At 37.5% G+C, this 22,962-nt stretch overlaps 1 protein-coding gene across 1 annotated transcript in view; it reads left to right on the forward strand.

Moving 5' to 3' along the window:
- The window catches only part of LOC150100509 (uncharacterized), a 1,094,033-nt gene that overhangs the window by 525,980 nt on the left and 545,091 nt on the right, over positions 1-22,962 (forward strand). Inside the window, exon 19 of the mRNA XM_090402670.1 lies at positions 5,395-5,492. Within this exon, the coding sequence (XP_090258796.1) occupies positions 5,395-5,492 (98 nt within the window). The remainder of the gene's footprint in view (positions 1-5,394; positions 5,493-22,962) is intronic.

Consider the following 22,962-nt stretch of genomic DNA (forward strand, 5'->3'; position numbering starts at 1 on the left):
TAAAAATAGGACTGTAGAATATCCAGGATCCTAAATCTAAAATAACAACTTTAATACTCAAAAATAGGATATCACTGTTAAAGAAAAAATCTGTAAGAAAGAATGTTTATTCATGTTGTAATTTATAAATAATTTTTAAAATCAAAAATAACAATTGTAATAATAGAAATAGGACATCACTGTTACTGGAAGGAAAACTATCTGTAAGCAAGAATGTTTATTCATGTAATCATAAATCATAAATCTAGCTTGATGTAATTTTTTTTTTTCACTAGAGGTCATACCAGTGAGTAGCATGTGAATAAATCATTGTTTCTCTAGGTTTCAATTTGAAATGTAACAGCTTGTCCTGTATATTTATGCATGCTCCAGATGATGATCTTGATATGGAGATCGAAATGTCGGGATAATAAAAAATAAAGAGTTATTTTAACACGGGTGTAGAATCCATAATTTCAAAAATGAATGCTGATCATCGTGTAACACTAAAAGAAAGGATTATGCTCACGTAGTAATCTAAATAATTGGTTTAGTTCTGTTTCCTCTCCACATTCAGCACTTTTTAAAGTCATCTTTCTATAATCATTCCTTCTCTTTACGTGCCACATAGCAAAATAACTCTTTGGGATTTCTTTTAGCCTCATCAGCTAGCCTTCTCTCATAATTAGCTTTAGCCTTCCTTATGATGCAGGTCACCCATCTTTCCAGTGCTGTGTACTGCTCATGAGCATGCTGATCAGCTATTTCTTTATATTCCCTCTACAACTTTTTCTTAATGATGCTGTTTATTCATCTACCTCCTAACTTCTGATTTATCCTTCTGACCCTCCAAGTTCTTATGCCATAGCATAAGAACTTGGAGGGACTTAATTTCTATCATCCTGGCAAAATGTTCATTTTTTTATTAAGGTTCAAAGCTCAATTTCCATTATAATCATTTTGACGAAAGGTTCATCTACTAGATATCTTTAATATTATGTGGTTAGCATGTTAATAAATGCAAATATAGAGAGTTAAGAGAAGCAGAAGAAATATTTAGCTTTCTGAGTGATCACTTTGCAACTGTATAACCTCTGTGTATCATCCAGGCAGATATAGTGTCAGATTTGACAGACCTGACAGACATACCTGAACCAGATGTGATTAGGTTATTTCCAGCCTGGTTGGCCGAGTGGTTAGCGTAGCCGCTCTCCAGCCAAAAAGCTGTGGGTTCGAATCCCGCCATGTGAATGGATGTTTGTGCTTGTCTGTGGAAATACTAGTCGTGGTGGTTGGCAGTAAATGGCATTGGTGTAGTTGCGGTCAGTTGGTGGATTGAGTGGTTGAGACAGAGTTTATAGAGCAGGTGCCCTCCCTTGTGAGTCTTTGGCCTCCCTGGAGGTGTCAAATAATAATAATAATAAAATAATAATAATTTCAAAATCTCAGGGTAAGTGCTGCCTTCCCCCTGAGTGGCAGGCTCTTTAAGTCTCAGCAACAGTAGGTTTCCAAGGGAATGGCAAGAGGGCACAAATAGTCTTGTTATATTATTATTATTATTATTATTATTAAACAAGACCTCATGGAGTCAAAGGAAGCAGTCACTTTATTGTAATAAGTAAGTAGATTACTAAAACACGACCTCCCTTTAGCAAATCCATGCTGTCCATCAAAGATTATACCATTGTTGTCAACCCAACTCTGGATTCTAGTTCTCACAAGCTTCTCCAACAACTTAACCACAACACCCGACACACAGATAGGCCTATAGTTTGATGCTTGAGTTCGATCACCTCCTTTATGAAGTGGCACAATCTTGCCCTCCTTCCACTCTTTAGGGACTTGACCAAGTGCAAGACTCGTATTAAAAAAATATGTCAAGGCAGGTGTCAACTCTCTGGCACATTCCTTCAGAATACGCGGTGATATATTATCAAGTCCCACAGCCTTATTTACATCTAGTTTACTCAACTCCCCAAACACCTCTTGCTCACTTACAGTCAGTCTCTCCTCCCCATCATCAACTGCTCTTAATCTCTCCATGAAGTCACATTCACAAGATTGAAAGATCTTTATGAACTGCTCATTAAGTATCTCCACCACACATTCTACAACAGCTGTCTTTATACCATTTCCTCCAATCAATGTCATCCTTCCATAATCATTCTTTCTTTTGCTGGCTACATATCGAAAGAACTCCCTAGGATTCTTTTTAGCTTCATTAGCTAACTGCTGTTCATACCTCTCTTTAGCTACTCTCACCAACCAAGTCACTCTCCTTGCCTGGTCTTTGTAGAACTCATGAAATTGGTTACTTCCACTTCTCTTATGCTGCCTCCACAATGCCCTTTTTCTCTGTATTGCATGCTTAATCTCTTTATTCATCCATCTGACACCTAACTTATTTAACCTTCTCACCCGTGGTATACATTTAGACATTGCATCCACTAAATATTTTTTGAAAATCCCCCAAGCTGCATTGATCTCTTTTCCAGCTAACTCCTCATTCCATGCTACACCTGCAAGCTGTCTCCTGAGCTCTTCATAATCACCCCCCTTGTAGTTCCACATATACCCTTTTTTCACAGGGGTCCTTGCACTGCTGGCAACCACCCAAGTAATCACCTCATGGTCACTTTCACCAATTGGTGGATGATTTGATACCTCATTGATAATTACATCCTCCGATGAGATGACCAAATCCAAGACCCTTAATCCTCTTGTGCCCTCTGTTACATACTGTCTGAGGTAGTTATCCCTCAAAAACTCAAGAAACTCATTTTCTTTACTTCCAGTTGCTATCTCTTCATTCCAGTCTATATTGCCATAATTAAAATCACCCATAATGATCACCCTTTTCTTATTTGCTTGGCTTATTTGACTATACATTTCACTATCACCACCATCCACATTACCAGGTCTATAACAACATCCCACCAAGTATTTGATTCTATTCACCTCTATCTCACACCATACTGCCTCAAAACCACTGGCCCCATTTCCCCCTTGCATCTCTACCTTGTATGGACATAACTCTTTCTCTATCATCAATAGCACTCCCCCTCCCTTTTTACCCCTTCTATCCTCACGAAACACATCATACCTTTCCATCTCTATTCCTGTCAGGATGTCATCCTCATCTAACCATGTCTCACTTATTCCGACAATCTCTGGGTGCACAGACGCAATTAGTGCAACCATTTCATCCGCCTTGTTTCTTATACTTCTAGCATTGGTATACAAACACAACAACTCATTTCTGGATCTACAGCTAGTTCCACTGATACCACTCACTCGATGTGATCTCTCCATGCTGGACTGGGGCCATTTCCCTTTCTGCTTCTTCATTTTAGAACCCTTTGCAATTCCATCTGTTTCCTTTTGATCCCTGATCATCCCATTACTCTCCTGCCTACACATTCTCTCACCTCCTCTTGGAGCATCCACCTTTCTCACGCTGTGTATCCCTGTCCACCCTGAGCCTCCCCGTTTCCCTGCTCCTCTTGCACACCCATTCTCTCATTATCTATACTCATACCACTCACTTCCACATTCATTTCCACTCCTTCAATCTCTCCTGTCTTACTCTCCTGCTCTTCCACATCACTCCCCTCTTGATCTGATTCATTCTCTCTATTCACTTCTCTACCTTCCAGCAGCAGTCTCTCCAAGCGACTCACACCATAACCACTCAAATGCAGTCCATCGCTCCCATACAGCTCACTTCGTCCCTCAAACTCATTCCACACATTAACAAACTGTACTCCCATCTCCTCACACATTTCAGCCAGAATATCATTCATAATCCTTGCTCTCCGCCTCATTTCACCACAATCATACCTAGGCAACACACTGACCACCCTTCCTGTCACACTATTCTCCTTTATCTTTCCAAGCAGTCTCCTGACATTCATTTTGACATGCTCTTTGTTCTCTCTCAAATCATTTGTTCCAATTAATACAATTAACTCTTTTGCTCGTTCCCGCCTCATGTTCAATGCCTCAATCACTCTACTCATTTTACCGCCTGGAAAACATACCTTGTGCATTTTATCCTCTAGCACACCTTTAATAATGGAGTCGCCATACAACGCCACTCGCTCATCTTTTGTTAACTCTTTCATGCCATCATGATTTATTTTAATAGTTTTGACCTGCATTCTCTTAATTTCATTCCGCATCCATTTCATTTCTTGCTTCATCCAATCCAATTCACCTTCTGAACCTCGCGACACATTCACTCTATCATTAAATCTTTCTAACTTTCTAACTCTCGACCCTCTCTTCTCACTTTCCCTCTCATTCATCCTTCTTTGTTTCCGTACTTTCGGTCCAACATACGTCCAACTTTCACTGTCATTCTTGTTGTCATTCCTGTCATGATGTTGTATTGCTATTGAATACTGATAAACAAATGACATGCATACAGGGGCAAATGCTGGTCTTGAAATTCGTGCTTGCTCTTGTTATCATTCAGCGAGTGAGAGGTGTGATTGAAGTCTAATTAGCAGAATAATGAATTACTGACCATTTAAAACTATATGTTTAGAAATTTATGTACATTTAATCATACATATACAACATTTATTTTACAAATGATATTCTATCTTTTTCAATTTAGCTACTTGAATACAAATTCTACCTTACGGTTCTTCTTTATGAACTGGTCAATAACATCATCATAAAAAGTTGGTTGTAACTTAATTTTTGCAAGCAACACGCACACTTGTAAAGGCTGGCTGAAGCTCACTGGCTAGAGCTACTTCGACTGCGTATGGCCTTGTGTTTAAGATGATGTGAAGGGAGCGGAAATGGCTATGCACTCGCATGAAATCACAGTACTGCAGCGAGGACCTGGAAGCTCCCACAACCGAGCAAGCCAAGGTAGCTTTGACTAGATGAGCAAGCATCGGCCTTCGATACACAACACAAAGCTCAATTATTGCCATGCAAGCTTAAGACATCTTCTGTCTACAAAAATAAAAGCCTAAACGGAATGCTTATAAATGCATGCATTTATTAACAAATAAATATTACTTCTTTCTCAAGTAATGAGCTTGCACAGCAAGCATAGCAACTATGGAGAATTCACCCCTGCATGCATAACAAAAGCAGTTTAAACATGTGTTCAATTCTTGTCTCCCTTCTCATACTGCTACATGAAACAGATGCAAAAGGAAAATTAGGTAATAATACTTTAAATGTTAACATTATTTTAAATTAAGTTATTAACAAGAACTTGCAAAAATTCTTTATATCTCTAAAAAGCATTCTCTTGATGGAATTTTTTCAGTCACATATTTATATTCAGCATATAAATTTTAAAATACTTAAATTAATTTTGGTTGCAACACTGGGATTATTTTTATATGTACATATATATATTTTATTTATTTTTTTAATTTTATCTCTTAGGACCTTCTGGTCCATTAGGCTATCCAGGATTCTATGGAATTGCAGGTATTAAAGGAGAAGCAGGCCTAAATGGACTCCCTGGATTTAAAGGATTAACTGTAAGGAGTACATTACTAATTAGTAAATTTTTGAGTTTTAGATTTATTTAAAATAAATAATAATTATTATACAAATTATTATTTTTATCTCTTCCTCCTTCCCCCATAATATTAGCCCTGAAACTATCCGTGCATGACAGGAGAGGAAGGGGATAGAGAGAGAGAGAACAAGGAGATTACCCCTTGAAGTTACTTAACAGTATGGTTAACAAGGATATGAGTACTTTTTTTTTCTTTTTTTTTTTTTGTGCTTGGACAACAATAATGAGTGGAACAAGTTACTAGCAGTTGTTTTGAGTGCTTTATCAGTGAATGAGTCTAAGGAGAGATGATATGCTGTGAATAATGTTATTCACAGTGTGTGCTTCCCATAATGAGTCTATGAACTCCATGGAAATGGATGGATATTAATAATAATGACCATTATCCAGGTATATGATGTCTGCCTGTCAGTGATTTTTTTTTTTTTTCATGTGTGTAAAAATAGCTTGTAATCAGCCAAAAAGTGTTAATATGATTACAGCAATCCCTCGATTAATGTACTCCCGATTAGTGTGTCATTTTTTTTGATACCCAAATTTGATTAGTGCGCCTATATACATCTTAAAAATAAATGTTACAGATTTTAAAAATTTAGTTTATTTTTAATAATTAATTAATTTTTATTAATTATATATTATATAATTAATTACTTTAATAATTTTAGTTACCGATTTGAATTATTTTACAAAGTTATTTTTTAAAGGCATGCTACACTATTTCCATGTACGCTATGTTCCAAATTTATGGCCAAAATGTATGTCGTGTGCTTTACATAGCATTTTGCTGATCCTGCACAATTGTTTTCCTTACTTTTTTATTTTAAATTATTTTCCTAACCTTTAACCACGAGTAAAAGAATTAGTAAGCAAAAAATAGAAGTGTGAAAATGATTCGAAAAGTAATCTGATTGGAAGAAAAACTTGAAATAATAAAGAAAAATGAACAAGGCGAGTCCAGAGCAAAGATAGGACAAGAACACAGAAATGGGTGAATCAACTGCTGAATACAAAGAGAAAGGTAAGGCTGCTTCAAGTTCATCATGCATGCACTCAAAATCAAAGTATTAAAAAGGTTTGAATTAGAGAGACTTCTTTTTAAATGGATCGAAGATTGTAACCAAAAATGGATCTTGCTGAACATTGGCTTTATTAAATCAAAAGCATTAAGTCTCTTTGCAACTTTGAAAGAAAGAGCTATCAATGATGGAAAAGAAAAAGAATTCCACGCTAGTGCTGGGTGATTTGAGCGTTTCAAAAAGAAAAATAGCCTACATAATGTTCTAGTCACAGGTGAAGCTGCAAGTGCAGATAAGGAGATATCCAGAGAATTTGAAGAAAATTGTGTAAGAAGGGGACTATTGTGATCAACAAATATTTAATGTCGATGAAACTAGCCTTTTTTTTTTTGGAAGTGAATGCCTTCCAAGACTTTACTAGCCAAATCAGAGAAATCTCAGCCTGGTTATAAAATCGTAAAGGCGAATGAAATTACTGCTAGTAATATGTGAGCCATTAGGAAGCACATTCTTCCATGTTGCAAATGATTTTAGAGGCTTTTCAAATGAATCTAAGTCAATTAAATCTCATTCTGAGAATTAATTAACCTGCTAAATTTAGATGCACAGTGGGAAGATCCTGAAGAATATGAAGAAAATTTAATCACTGACAAGCCCAAAGAGGTTTCACAGAAACAATTTGAAAATAGTTTTCATACAATTGAAGTTTTTAAGCAGCAATGCTTAGAGACCGACCCTGGTGAAGAGAGAACCAGTAAAATTTGTAGAAGAGGCAATAGGGCTATACCATCAGTTGTATGAAAAAAAGAAAACAGAATGCCTATCAAACTACATTAGCTCAATTCTCTGTTAAGAAGCAAAATAATAAATTTATATTCTGAATATGTTTTATTGTCTTTCAGCTTCATGGTTTTCCTTTAACTAGGCCCTGTGACATACCCTAATTCTTTTATAAAAAAAACTTAAGGGTCAAAAAAGAAATCTGAGGAACGAATTATACATTTTCCCATAGGTTACTATATTCGATTCGTGCATTTTCGATTAATGCGACTGTTTTAAAGAATGCATTAGGCACATTAAGCGAGGGATTGCTGTATATCCAGACTGCTGGATAATTGGATGCATAGGTTCAAGTGAGTGTGGCTAAGTGTCAGTAAAGGCAAAGTCAGGTAATGAATATAATTTCTAAAATAGGAAATGTTAATGGCGAGTTTAGATTAATGGATTGTGAACTGTAGAGTTTAACAAATAAGCACAATGAATGGGACAAGCTAACTATATAGAAATTAATATATAGATATAAGAGGATAGATGCAGGAGAGAATTTTCATTATATAGCAGGATATGATTGGGAAGTTCATCACTTTAGCCAATTAAGACAAACATTTGAGGTCAGAAAAGAAAAAAAAATGAGAACATACAAATGGGGGGGGGGCTACGGAAAGTTCTGATAAACATCTACGACAAAAATTATATTTAAGCAACTGATATAACCATGAGAAAGAACATGCTAGTAGCAGAGTTATGAAGGTAACTTATGTTCTTATATGCTCGTATGTTCTTTCTTGTGGTTGTATCAGTTGCTTTAATATCATTTTTGTTCTAGGTGTTTATCAGAACTTTCCCCTCATATAGTAGACATTGCACATATCTAACAAGACTGGCCTTACATCAAAAAGCAACATGAAGTGGACTGGGACTTATAGAGCATGCCCTAGACTGCTGTGAATGAATATATGAACAACTTCTTAAAGAAGCTGACTAAGTGAAACTGTATGATGATTAATCTATTTTTTTTTAACATTAATTGTGTTGGATATCATCAAATTCCTAATATATACTCTCACAGAGGGTACAGAATATTACAGAAGTGCTACATGAAAAGGTTAGATCATTACTAATTTCTTATCAGAAACTTTACTCGAAATTAGTCTATTGCCTGTATGAACTGCAATATTGCAGAACTATATTTTCCTAATTGGATCATCTTACTCCTCCAACACTTGGCAACAAAACTTGTTTTGCTAACCTTTCCTTTCCCATTCTATTTGCATGACCATGCCATCTGAGATAAGCTCTAATTGCACGTTTCAAAATGATATCATCATTAGGTTCCTTCCTAATATTATTTTATTATTATTATTATTATGTAACACCTCCAATGAGTCCAAATCCTCATCGAGGGAGAGCACCTACTCTACAACTCTGTCTCTCTACCATCAACTCAATCCATAAACTACAACTAACTGCAACACCATCTACCCCTCACTACCATGACTAGTATTTCCACAGACAATCACAAACATCTATGCCCACGGTGGGATTGGAACCTGCAGCTTTTTGGCTGGAGAGTGGATACGCTAACCACTCGGCCAACCAGACTGGCCCATTATGATTCACCCATTAGTGCTATCTGTTCACTCCCCTAATTTTTTTTTGAATTCTTGTATCTGTGGTCTTCAATCAGGGATCCACTTTTATTTCTAACTCAGCTCTCAGATCCATAAGTTAAAATTTATTTGAAGACCTTCCTGTATACAGCTAGCTTAGTGTTTTAACTAATTTCTCTTTTATCTTTTGTTATTTTATCCTTTTACCTTTTATGAATATATTTATTCATTTGATTCCTTACCAGCTTTGCTAATTCTGTTTCTATATTTCACTAAATAATGTGCCTAAATGGCCAAAAGATTTTATTTGTTCTATATGTCTTTCCTGTTCAGGAGTAGCTGATATTTTCAGTGCTGTTATCTATTTTTATAGTCTTTTTTTTTTTTTTTTTATCTACTATGCTGTTTAGTATATTAACCCATTATATGAGTTGCCCCAGTACTGAAAATACTACAGGTGCAAACTTTGTTTGCTTACACTTCGATAAAGGATTAAATCAAATATATAATTGGTAGCATATCCAAATGAAAAAACTTCTATAATCTGTTTAATATATATTAAAATGAAAATATGAATTGGATTTTGCAAAGGCTTTTGATAGAGTACCTAATGATAAGTTGACAGTCAAACTAGAGCAGATGGGGTTGGATATTAGATTAGTGCATTGGATTGGAGACTGGCTATCTGATAGGTATCAACAAGTTGTGTATGGGGATGCGATATCCAGGAAAAGGAAAGTCACTATTGGAGTGCCTCGGGGGTTTGTTTTAGGGCCATTACTGTTTAACGTGTATATTATTGATATTGGCGAAGATTTGGATGGAGATATTCAGTTGTTTGCAGATGATGCAAAGTTGGGATGAACTATGAAGAGTAGTGAAATTTACAAGAAGACTTGAATAAATTGAGTGATTGGGCACAGAAATGGGGATGTGAGTTCAATGTTGCAAAATGTAAGGTTTTAAAATTTGGAAAACAAAGATGGGATGCAGTATTTATGCTTGGTGAGAATATATTGTTGGAGTTGGAGGAAATAAGAGACCTCCCAAGTTAAGACCCTATGATCACTCTCACCGGGTGGCAATGTGGTCATATTTGTTATTGATATTGATATATTATTGATATTGGCGAAGATTTGGATGGAGATATTCAGTTGTTTGCAGATGATGCAAAGTTGGGATGAACTATGAAGAGTAGTGAAATTTACAAGAAGACTTGAATAAATTGAGTGATTGGGCACAGAAATGGGGATGTGAGTTCAATGTTGCAAAATGTAAGGTTTTAAAATTTGGAAAACAAAGATGGGATGCAGTATTTATGCTTGGTGAGAATATATTGTTGGAGTTGGAGGAAATAAGAGACCTCCCAAGTTAAGACCCTATGATCACTCTCACCGGGTGGCAATGTGGTCATATTTGTTACAGCCAAATCCTCAGATGTAATTACTAGGTCAAGCACTCTCTGACCCCTAGTATTTTCCATTACATGCTGTCGCAGATAGTTATCCCTTAATAACTGCATAAAATCCAGTTCCTTCCTCCCTTGTGTCCTCTCCTCACTCCAGTCAATGCGACCATAGTTGAAATCTCCCATAATAATCACCCTCCTTCCACCCATTTCTTCTATTTGCTTGTGTATACTGTCACCACCATCTTTTCCATCACCTGGTCTATAGCAGCACCCAATTGTATATTTAGTTCTGCTAGCCACAATCTCACACCAAATGGCCTCAAATGTGCTCTTTTCTCTATCCTGCAATTCAACTTCTATTCTCCTTGGCTGGAGCTCATCAGCTATCATCAACAATACTCCTCCCCCCATTTTATTCTCTCTGTCATTCCTGAACACACTATACCCATCACATTCAATCCCACTAGTTATATCATCTACAGTCAGCCATGTTTCACTAATACCTATAACCTGTGGTCTGGAAGTGCCAAACATGGCCAAAAACTCTTCCTTCTTGTTCCTAATACTCCTAGTATTAGTGTACATGAATTTAAGACCCCCATTAGCCCCAACCCTACCTTGATGCCTTATATTAACTATCCCACTCTGATTTGTTGTCCTTATTTGCTCTGGCATATTATATTCATTCTTACATTCAAGTGCCTCCCTAAGGACTGTATATCTACCCCCCTCCCTTCCTTAATAAATCTAGTTTCCCTGAATTTGCACATCCACTACATTCAGCAACACTTTCTCAAGTCTCCTTAGAGTAACCATTCAAATGCAAGCCATCCATCTTATATAGATCCTTTTGCCCATCGAACTCACTCCACACATCCACATATTCCACACCACTCGTCATACATAACCCACGCATAAAGTCATTTGCAATTATAGCCCTCCTTTTAAACATTTCACTGTCATACCGTGGCAAAAGACTAATCATTCTAACTCTCTCACTCTTTTCTTTTGCTACCTCAAACAATAAATATATAATAATAATAATATATAATATATAATAATAATACCTATAATAATAATAATAGGTAATTTAAATGAAGTAATTCTAATGAACCCCCTCACTAACACAAAGTTCCAGCATAGAGATGTGTACAAATTCAAATGGAGAGAAGACACAACAAATAAGAAAAGTCTTATTAATTATGTTATTGTTGATAGTGATATCTTTACACTGGTTCAATGCAACAGTATACAGAGTGTATACAGATTTGAAATAGAAAGTGACCACCATTTAGTTTTGAACAGGATGATATTGAATATGATATCAAAAAGAAAAGTGTGTAAGAAAGTTTTAAAAATGAATCGAAGTTAAGTAGCTTTCAGAAATGAATCATACATCAAATATTATTAAATTAAAAATAAATGAGTTTGAAAATAAGAACCAAACATTGGAGATTTAGTGGCATACCCTAAAGAAGATGTTAACTGATTCAGCCAGAGAAGTAGGTGCTGAAATTGTGGTCTGTGGAAGTTGAAGGAGTCACAAAAAACAAAAAAAGCATATTATAAGTTCATCCCAAGTAAATCACCTTGTGCTCTGGGAGAATGTAGAGTAAAACGTAACAAAGTGAATCACTGTGTAAAACTAGCTAACCAAAAGTCAAGGGAAGACTTTAGTAAGCATATAGAAAATAAATATCATGAAGGTGGCAAAAACTTCTGAAGATTTAAAATAATATAAATTAAAGATGCCCAGAAATTATATTCTTGGTTTAATCCTTTATTCAAATGTAACTTCAGAACTGTGCAACTTGTATATAGAGGCTAATGACTTCCCATCACTTGCTTTAGTATCCCATAATGCAAAGCACATATCCTTACTGAAATGTATAATGCTATGCATTATGGGAAGGGTCACTACCGGTTGTGGCCGTTATTGAGGTCTCACCAGTGGAAGCCAGACCCAGAAGTGATACCACTTCATGTGTTGAGACTTAAGTGCTGTGAAAAATTCATATTGGAGGTTTAATGGAATATTATCAGCACTGAGAAAGCATTAAAATCAATTTTGATACTTCCAATATTTCGTCCTTGACAATAATAGGGATTGCAGATGTATGACGTGTGTTCTTCTAACTGAATGGTTGCTGGTCTGCCTGTCTGTCAGAAGTAAGCCAGTTTACAGGCACATGGTATTCTATATAATCCAGGCACAGAGAGAGGAGGGAGCTGGTCTTTGGTGGAACAGATAAGAGTAGCAAGTTTACGGTGGGGCTTAAAAGTTGTATAGAGGTTGTACTTTTTTGATGATCTGGCTATTTTTTCTGATGTACCACAGATATAAGGTATGGCGATCGCATTTCTGAAGTCCTTCTGAAGAGATGGTCGGGGGAATGGGGAAGGACTTGATTATTGGCAAAGGAAAAGAACTCTCAGATATTAGAAGGAAAAACATTTTTTAAGAGTGTTAAAGTGTCACTGGTCTTACCACATCTCATCTAAAAAACTCTACCCACTTTAAAAACTTAACTGAAAATCTTACCTTAAATAATACAGACATATTGGTCAGCTTTGACATCATCTCAATATTTACCAATATTCCCCTAATTGACACCTTAACACTCTTAAAAAATGTTTTTCCTTCTGATACCTTAGGGCTCTTTTACTTTGCCATCAACTCTAGTTATTTTTCTTGGAAGAACAAAATTCTACAAACAGATAGAGGGAACTGCAATGGGTTCCCTCTGTCACCCCCTCTTGCCAATTTTCACATGGAAAATTTTGAAAAATGAGCCATAGATTTTTCCCCTCTAAAGCCTTCTATCTGGCTACGATATGTAGATGATGTGTTCTCTATTTGGCCTCATGGCCCAGACACATTAGATTCCTTCCTCAGTCACCTCAATAGTCTACATTCAAGAATTCAGTTTACGATGAAAATGGAAAATAACAATAGTTTACCCTTCCTAGACACCTTAGTAACATAATAGTAATAACCTTTCTTTCTCTGTATAAAGTAAACCTACTCATACAGGGCAGATACATTCACAAACTCTCCCACCACTACCCCTCTCAGCAACATAGCATTATTAAAACTCTTAGCAATAGAGCCCGCAATCTTTGTTCCAGTGAAACTGCCCTTTCAACTGAACTCAAACACATACACAACATCTTCCTTTCCAATGGCTACAGTGACTACAGACTTAAAAAAATAATCAAGTCCTTCCCCATTCCTCAACCATCTCTTCAGAAGGACTTCAGAAATGCGATCGCCATACCTTACATCCATGGTACATAAGGAAAAAAAAGCCAGATCATTAAAAAAGCAACCTCCATATAGCTTTTAAACACCACCATAAACTTGCTACCTTTATCCGTTCCACCAAAGACCAGCTCCCTCCTCTCTCAGTGACTGGAATATATAGAGTAACTTGTGCCTGTAAACTGACTTACTTCGGACAGACAGGCAGACCAACAACCATCCGGTTAGAAGAACACAAGTCATACATCTGCAATCACGGTTATGGTCAATCTAGATACAAGAATTCAGTCTGGCCTTGCAGACCATGTTTTGGATACAACCCACAGGATCTCCATGAAAAAAAAAAAAATCACAATGCTCCACCATAGTAAATTCAAAAAAGAAAGCTATTCTTTGAATCTGCATCTGCACTCAGGAATCAACTGAATTTAAACAAATACGGTTGCATTAAACTTCCCAAATTTGGTAAACATTAATTATCCAAGATCCCTCTTTACATCCTAGGCCATCTGCAAATGCCTATAGAGGGTGCACCACCTAGATAAGACTTTGGTTTCACACACTATTGTATTATATTTGTGTGTGTGTTGTTACAAAAAGTTTTTTTTTTGTAATCCCTGAAGATGTCTCTGTGACGGAGACAAAATATTGGAAGTATTAAAATTGGTTTTAATCCTTTGTCAGTGCTGATAATATTCCATTAAACCTCCAACATGAATACCAGAAGTGATACCACTTTCGAAGTAATGTAGAAGTTATATTTCCATGCACAAGTATTTTTTGGAGGAAAATGTTTGATGAAGTTGGAAATAGTGTTGCCTTTTTGTGTATTAATATTATAATATCCTCTGCATCCCCTGAAGAGTGCCTATCAGGAATTTGATGATGATGATGATTACTTTAGAGGATATTATAAACACATTTTTTTTTTTTTTTTCTGATGACAATGGGGATGAGGAATGAGGAGTTAGCTGGAAAAGAGATCAATGCAGCTTGGGGGATTTTCAAAAACTGTTTAGTAGATGCAATGTCTAAATGTATTCCAAGGGTGAGAAGGTTAAATAAGGTAGGTGTGAGATGGATGAATAAAGAGATTAAGCATGCGATATAGAGAAAAAGGGCATTGTGGAGGCAGCATAAGAGAAGTGAAAGTAACCAATTTCATGAGGTCTACAAAGACCAGGCAAGGAGGGTGACTTGGTTGGTGAGAGTAGCTAAAGAGAGGTATGAACAGCAGTTAGCTAATGAAGTCAAAAAGAATCCTAGGGAGTTCTTTCGATATATAGCCAGCAAAAGAAAGAATGATTATGGAAGGATGACATTGATTGGAGGAAATGGTATAAACACAGCTGTTGAAGAATGTGTGATGAAGATACTTAATGAGCAGTTCATAAAGATCATTCAATCTTGTGAATGTGACTTCATGGAGAGATTGAGAGCAGTTGATAATGGGGAGCAGAGACTGACTGTAAGTGAGCAAGAGGTGTTTGGGGAGTTGAGTAAACTAGATGTAAATAAGGCTGTGGGACTTGATAATATATCACCACATATTCTGAAGGAATGTGCCAGAGAGTTGACACCTGCCTTGACATATTTTTTTAATACGAGTCTTGCACTTGGTCAAGTTCCTAAAGAGTGGAAGGAAGGCAAGATTGTGCCACTTCATAAAGGAAGTGATCGAACTCAAGCATCAAACTATAGACCTATCTCTGTGTCAGGTGTTGTGGTTAAGTTGTTGGAGAAACTTGTGAGAACTAGGATCCAGAGTTGGGTTGACAACAATGGTATAATCTTTGATGGACAGTATGAATTTGCTAAAGGGAGGTCATGTTTTAGTAATCTACTTACTTATTACAATAAAGTGACTACTTCCTTGAACAGAGGAGAAGGATACACAGTAATATACTTGGATTTTGCAAAGGCTTTTGATAGAGTACCTCATGATAAGTTGACAGTCAAACTAGAGTAGATGGGGTTGGATATTAGATCAGTGCATTGGATTGGAGACTGGCTATCTGATAGGTATCAACAAGTTGTGTATGGGGGTGCGATATCCAGGAAAAGGAAAGTCACTAGTGGAGTGCCTCAGGGGTCTGTTTTAGGGCCATTACTATTTAACTTGTATATTAATGATATTGACAAAGATTTGGATGGAGATATTCGGTTGTTTGTAGATGATGCAAAGTTGGGATGAACCATAAACAGTAGTGAAGATGTTATGGCCTTGCAGGAAGACTTGAATAAATTGAGTGATTGTGCTAGCAAATGGGGATGTGAGTTCAATGTTGCAAAATGTAAGGTTTTAAAATTTGGAAAACAAAGATGGGACGCAGAATTTATGCTTGGTGAGAAGATATTGTTGGAGTTAGAGGAAATAAGAGATCTGGGGGTGATAGTGGATAAGGATCTAAAATTCAGAGGACACTGACATGTAGAAGTAGGGAGATTCTTGTTCCGTTGTATAAGGCTTTGATTAGGCCACACATGGACTATTGTGCCTAGATTTGGTCACCTGGTTTTCAGAGGGATGATGAGATGTTGGAAAGGGTCCAAAGGTGACTGACTAAGGTAGTTTCTGACCTCTGAAATGTTGTGTATGAGGAAAGATTGAGAAGATGTAATTTGCAGAGTCTGTCGGAGAAAAGGAAGAGGGGAGATATGATAGAGACCTACGAGTTGGTAAGGGGTTATTATAAGATCAATGGTGGATAAGTTCTACAGAGAATAGTGGGAGATCAGGGGAGAACCAGAGGTCATCCCTGGAAACTGTATAAAGAGGGTGTGAGTAGGGGAGTGAGAGGCAGGTTTTTTTCGTGCAGAGTTGTGAATGATTGGAATGCCTTGCCTGAGAGTGTGGTATCTGCAAGGAGTTTGAGTGTGTTTAAGACACGGTATGATGAGATGTGTGTGTGTGTGTGTGTGTGTGTGTGATAAAAGGACCTCCCAGATGAGTCTTTGACTCCATGAAGTCTCGGGAAATGATAATAATAATAATAAAGACTAGACTATTTGGATACTGAAATACCTACACAATTTTGTTCTCAGAGGGAATATCTCTCTTTTTATGAAGAACTTTTTCATGTAATTGAATCTTCTAAGACCCAGGGGGGGGGGGGCGAATGACTGTCTTCTGGCTGTTTACTCAAGAGAAGGTAGAAGGTTCAATTTCAACTTTTGTACAGTTGAGGTCAACTGATAATAAAAAAAAACATCCTCTGGCTGTTAGTAGCCAGAGGGAATATCCCTCTTTTTATGAAGAACTTTTTCATGTAATTGAATCTTCCAAGACCCAGAAGGAATGACTGTCTCCTGGCTGTTTACTCAAGAGAGGGTAGTCCCAGAAGGTTCAGTTTCAACTTTTGTATACAGTCAAAGTCAACTGATAATCAAAAAATGTCCTCTGGCTGTAAGTAACATGACCTATGTGGATAATTTTACCATCTTCTGTCGTTCCTTATCCCCCCCCCCATGGGGCACTTGTTCATGGTGGAGGGGACCTACCAGTATGGTACTGGCCCTTTTCTTTCTTCCTCCTTTTCTTTGCATCGTCTTTACTCTACTTCTCCTGATTCTTTTTTTTTTTTTTTTTTTTTTTTTTTTTTTTTTTTTTACTATCCTTTCTTTAAGACAACCATTAATTACTGGGATCTATAACCCACCTGCCATGTTTGCAATACAGTGCAACATGTGGACATCTGGAAAGGAAGATCCTGGTAGTTTTGCACTCTTTGGCCTAGTAGTTCAGAGCACTGGGGCACACCTGTAGTCACCCTCATTTGCCTTGATTCCACTCCACATTACACCATCCTCTGATGTCTATCTATGCCACCAACTTCATATCCATTCTCATTTTCTTAAAAATTATGTAATAGTTTTCCATGTGGTATTTTGTCAAATGTCTTTGCAAAGTCCAGCAGTATCATGGTGCAGCCATTTCCTTTATCCAATTCTGCTGTCACCTTATTATAAAATGTGAATAAATTACTGAGGCAGGACCTACCTTTTACAAAGCCATGCTGTCCCTTATGAAGTATCATATTTCTAACCACCCATTCTTGAATTTTACGTTAGAACAACTTTTCCAATATTTTATCTCCACTCCAGAGATTTGATCTGTAATTTGCTACTTCTGTCTTGAAGCCATCTTTATGTAATGGAACTATCTTAGCCTCTTTCCACTCTCTTAGAACCTTACAAGAGCTGAGATTTAGGTTAAAGAACTTCTTCAGAGGTACTGCCAGTTCACTTGCACACTCTTGTAGCACACGAGCAAACACACTCTACATGCTCACTGCTGTATTCACATTGATATTTCTCAATATACTGAATGTCTCTTGTTCATCTACCTCACAAGTAGATGAACAAGATGAATAACGTGCTCACACAAGTCTCTGTCACCTCATTAAATGCAAATGATGTACATAGATATACAGGGTATATACATATATGATATACCCTGCAAAGTGATTTTCTCTGTGCCCCTAAACTTTAACTCCCTATCTACTAACACTTCCATGTCTCTGATTTTGTCAATTTCTTGGAGTGCACTTCCATCAATGTGGTGCACAGCTGGTAATCTTTTCACCCCAAAGTGCATAATCGTACACTTTGCCACATTTAACTGACGTCCATTCTCCTTTGCCCAGACTGCCAGTCTATCCAAGTCATCCTGCAAAGTTTTAACATTATTTGTATTAACTATTGCTCTACCAAACTTGGCATCATTCGCAAACAACGAAACAGTTCCTTTCAGATCCTTTCCTATATCATTAATGTTCTAATTAAACAGTAGCAGTTCAAGGACAGAACCCTGAAGCATGCCACTAGTGTGTGCCACTAGTTACAAACCATCTTTTGGCCTCTACTCCTGAATAAACTACTCTCTGATATCTCTCCATCAACCACCCTCCTATCCACCTCACCAACCCTATATCCATCCCCATGTGGTGCAGTTTACTAATTAGAATTCCATGTGGTATCTTGTTCAGTATCACTCTACTTTGCAAAACTACAATGATACTGAATTACTTTGCAAAGTTTACAGTATCACTGTAAACTCATTACCTTTATCCAACTCATCTGTCTCCATATGATAAAATGTGAGCAAGTTACTGTGGCATGACCTACCCTTCACAAAACCATGTTGTCCCCTATACAGTATCCCATTTCCATCTATCCATTTCTATATTTTGCAATCCATTACATTCTGTAATATAGTATAATAGAATAAGATATAACATATAATATAACATAATAGAATGTAATATCCATTACATTCTATCCCTGTAACTATGTTATTCTTTGACAACCAGTTCTCACCTCTTTGCAATCATTCCTGCACTCATGTTTGTCTATTCCAGGATTGTCTGTTTCTGCACTTACACTCATATGTCCCAGGGTTGGCTACACATGTGCTTGATTGGTTCTCCCCTAATATCTCTAGGGTCACTGGTTTTACACTTCCGAACTCTCACTCAGCTACACTCTCTCCAAGTATTTGGCTCTGACACCATTTATGTGCAGTCCATCAGGTATATGCAGGTCCTTATGTCCATCAAATGCACTCTACACATCTATAAACTGCCCACCATTCCTCGTACAGAATCTTCTACTTGACTCATGGCCCTTCTTCTCAGTTCTATCCTGTTATACATAGGAAACAGACTTGCAATACTTACTTTCTTACTCTTCATTTTTACTTCTAACAACTCTTTCATATTTAGTGGGGTGTTGCTACAGACCCAGGAGCACAGAGGATGGGGACCAGGAGATGTTTAGACAGCTAACTTTGGCAAGTGCAAGAAGAATGATTGTTATGGGAGATTTTAACTTCAGTAGTATAAATTGGAGAGAGGAAGATGCATGTAACAATAGGGGAATGGAATTTCTAGAATTCTTGAGGGACAAATGTCTTAGACAACATGTAACAGAGGGAACAAGAGGTTCAAAAATTTTGGATTTAGTTATAGCATCAGAAGAGTTGATAATAACTGAGTTGACGTCTCTCCCACCAGTTGGAGAGAGTGACCATATGGTTTTGACTTGGAAAATGAATAGACATGCAGGAGTATCAAAGAGACGGGAACTTATGTGGAATTATAAGGCAGGTGATTATAATAGTCTTAGACGTCAACTTCGGGAAGTTTCATGGAAGGAGGAATTGGAAGGCCGGGATATCACCAGTGCGTGGGAAATTGTGAAAGAATATTTGTTATCAGCAATGGTAAGTTGTATACCACGAGTGAAGAAGAGGGCGCAATTTGGAGTAAAGTGGATGACAAACAATATTAAACAGGAATTGCATGCGAAAAAGAGGCTATGGAAGAGATATAAGGAGACAGGTGAAGAGATGCATGAGGAATATAAGACACAGGCCAGAAGAGTGACTCGTGTGGTAAGGAAAACGAAACTGGAATATGAGAGGATATTGGCCCTAAGATCCAAAGAAAATCCTAGGGAATTTTTTAGCTATGTGGCCAGTAGGAGGAGAAATGACTGTGGAAGAATGATATTGTGGGATAAAAATGGGAATAGAGTGACTGATGCAGAGGACATAGTGGAATTGTTCAATGAACACTTTATTGGAGTATTTCATCCTGGAGGAGTCAGTTTTAATGCTAGAGGGATAGGACTGGTACGAGGTCTGGAGGTACAGGAGGAGAGTGTGTTTCAGATACTGAGTACTCTGGATGTCAGTAAAGCTGTGGGACTGGATGGTATTTCGCCACGAGTTTTGAGAGAATGTGCTAGGGAATTGACAATACCTTTAACGTGGCTTTTCAATGAAAGTCTGGCTTTGGCAAAGGTGCCCAGGGAATGGAAGGAAGGTAAGATAGTGCCATTGCATAAGGGGTAACAGACTGGAAGTGTCTAATTATAGGCTAGTCTGTGTGTCATCAGTAGTTGTTAAGATCTTGGAGAAAGTAGTGAGGGACTGTATACAGCATTGGGCAGATGAGGGTAATGTTATCTGTGAGAATCAACATGGATTTGTGAAAGGATGCTCTTGTTTTAGCAATATGCTAGCCTTTTATAATAAAGTTACAAGAGCATTAGATGAGGGAAAGGCATATACTGCAATTTTCTTAGACTTGGCGAAGGCATTTGACAGGGTGCCACATGATAAGCTGATATTTAAGTTGCAGCACATGGGTCTGGATGTCAGATTGGTCAACTGGATTCAGGATTGGCTGTCTGATAGGTATCAGAGAGTTGTGTATGGTGGAGCAGTTTCCAGGAGGCAGATGGTTACAAGTGGGGTCCCACAAGGCTCAGTACTAGGACCTATATTGTTTAACCTTTATATCAATGACATAGCCAGTGGATTGCAGGGGGATATTCAGTTGTTTGCGGATGATGCGAAGCTGGGAAGGATTATTAGTAATAGTGCAGATGTGGTAGCCCTGCAAGAGGATTTAAATAAGCTAGATAGATGGGCAAATGAATGGGGGTGTCAGTTTAATGCAGCAAAATGTAAGGTCTTGAGGTTTGGGAAACATCGATGGGATGCTGCATACTCTATGGGAGGAGTTATACTGGAGGAAGTAGGGGAGACAAGAGATCTGGGGTTGATGATTGATAGAAACCTGAAGTTTAGGGGACATATTGCAAAGGTGGTGAAGGTAACACAGAGGATTGCTGCTATTATGAGAAGGACACTGACCTGCAGAGATAAGAGGGTTATCATTCCGTTGTATAAGTCTCTGATCAGACCACACTTGGACTATTGTTCTCAGATTTGGTCCCCAGGATTTGAAGGGGATAAATTAACTGTGGAAAGGATACAAAGACGGATGACAAAGACGGATGACAAAGATGGTTTCAGGACTGTACAAGGATAGTTATGAGGATCGGCTGAGAGAATGTGGACTGCAGAGTTTGGTGGATAGAAGAAGGAGAGGTGATATGATTGAGACTTTTAAACTGTTGAGAGGTGGTTACAGGGTTGACACTGGGGAGTTCTTTCGCTTGGTTGATCAGCGGGAAGGAGTGATGACAAGAGGCCATCCCTGGAAGTTACGAAAGGAAACTGTGAGCAAGAGGGTAAGGAGTGGTTTCTTTGTGTGGAGGGTGGTTGAGCCGTGGAATGCATTGCCTGATGGAATGGTGGGAGCGAGAACGGTCAGTGGGTTTAAGGAGTGGTATGATAAACTTTGTGTTTCTCAGGGGGGGACCTCCCCTCGATGAGTCTTGACAGACTTTGTGTCTTAGGAAGGACCTCCCTCGATGAGTCTTTTGACTCCTTGGAGGCCTGAATAATAATAATAATAATAATATGTTTTCTCATTGCATATTTCTCACCATTCAAATGATTTGTGCCTTCCAAAACAGGTAACTTGCTCGCTTCTTTCTTCTGCAAACTTACAGCTTTGCTAACATCCTTTATCTTTGCAATTGAACATTGTTCAACTTTAGACTATTTAGACCATTTAGTAGCTTGTATAAGTTATGCATTCCTTGAAGCAAGAAGATCTGGTTTCAGTGTTCTTTGACATGGAAAAGCTTATGACACAGCCTGGAGATATGGCTTATTAAAACATACAATCTCAGCCATATCATGAAGAACTTTTTTAATTTAGCACTTTTTTGCTATCAAAGTTAACTCAGTCACTGAATAGTTTCTTCCCACTGTAGCAATGCTCTATTGGTTCATGATGTCACAATTTACTGTCACTCTCGTATCATGAGGTATTTGAAAGGCAATTTCAGCAAACAGCTGGTTCTATTAATGGGCTCTTAGTAATGGGTTCAGGTTTTCAGAAGAAAAAATTGTCTGTGCATATTTCTGTTGAAAATACATTCAACAGAAATGTATTTTCAACAAGAATGCATTTTCAACAAGACCTTTGACAGAAACTTGCATTCCTTGCACACATTCATCAGCTAAAAGAAAAGTGAAAGAATGCATTAAATCTCCTTCACACTCAATCCTGTAATGAATGGGGTACAGATTGATCATCATTGGTTTGTTGTTATCCTGCACTTATATGTTCAAAATTGAATAATTATGGGTTTCAGGTCTATGGATAGCTACTGGTGCCTTTTGCATATTGCCTGCTCAGTCTTTATATGGAAACAAATGAACTGGCTCTATCACTTAGACAGAAATAGCTGTCTCTTAATTAGGCTCTAAAAATAAAGTCTGTTCAAGATCATCCTACATGGACTAGACTCTTTTCTCTGCATTTGGAAGCTCAATATCACACTCACATCAGGCTGCTATACATTGGTGTGCTATATATTGGTGTGCATGTTAAAAAGCCTATGCAAGCTGTTGGTGTGAATGTTGACAACATTACTTGCACTAAATATAATAGTATCCATCTATGGCATCCACTCCAACCTGCAAC

Source organism: Typopeltis vanoorti, chromosome 13 (genome assembly GCF_054136105.1).
Source record: "Typopeltis vanoorti isolate ZY-2024b chromosome 13, IOZ_Tvanoo_1.0, whole genome shotgun sequence".
NCBI classification, from domain to species: Eukaryota; Metazoa; Arthropoda; class Arachnida; order Uropygi; family Thelyphonidae; genus Typopeltis; species Typopeltis vanoorti.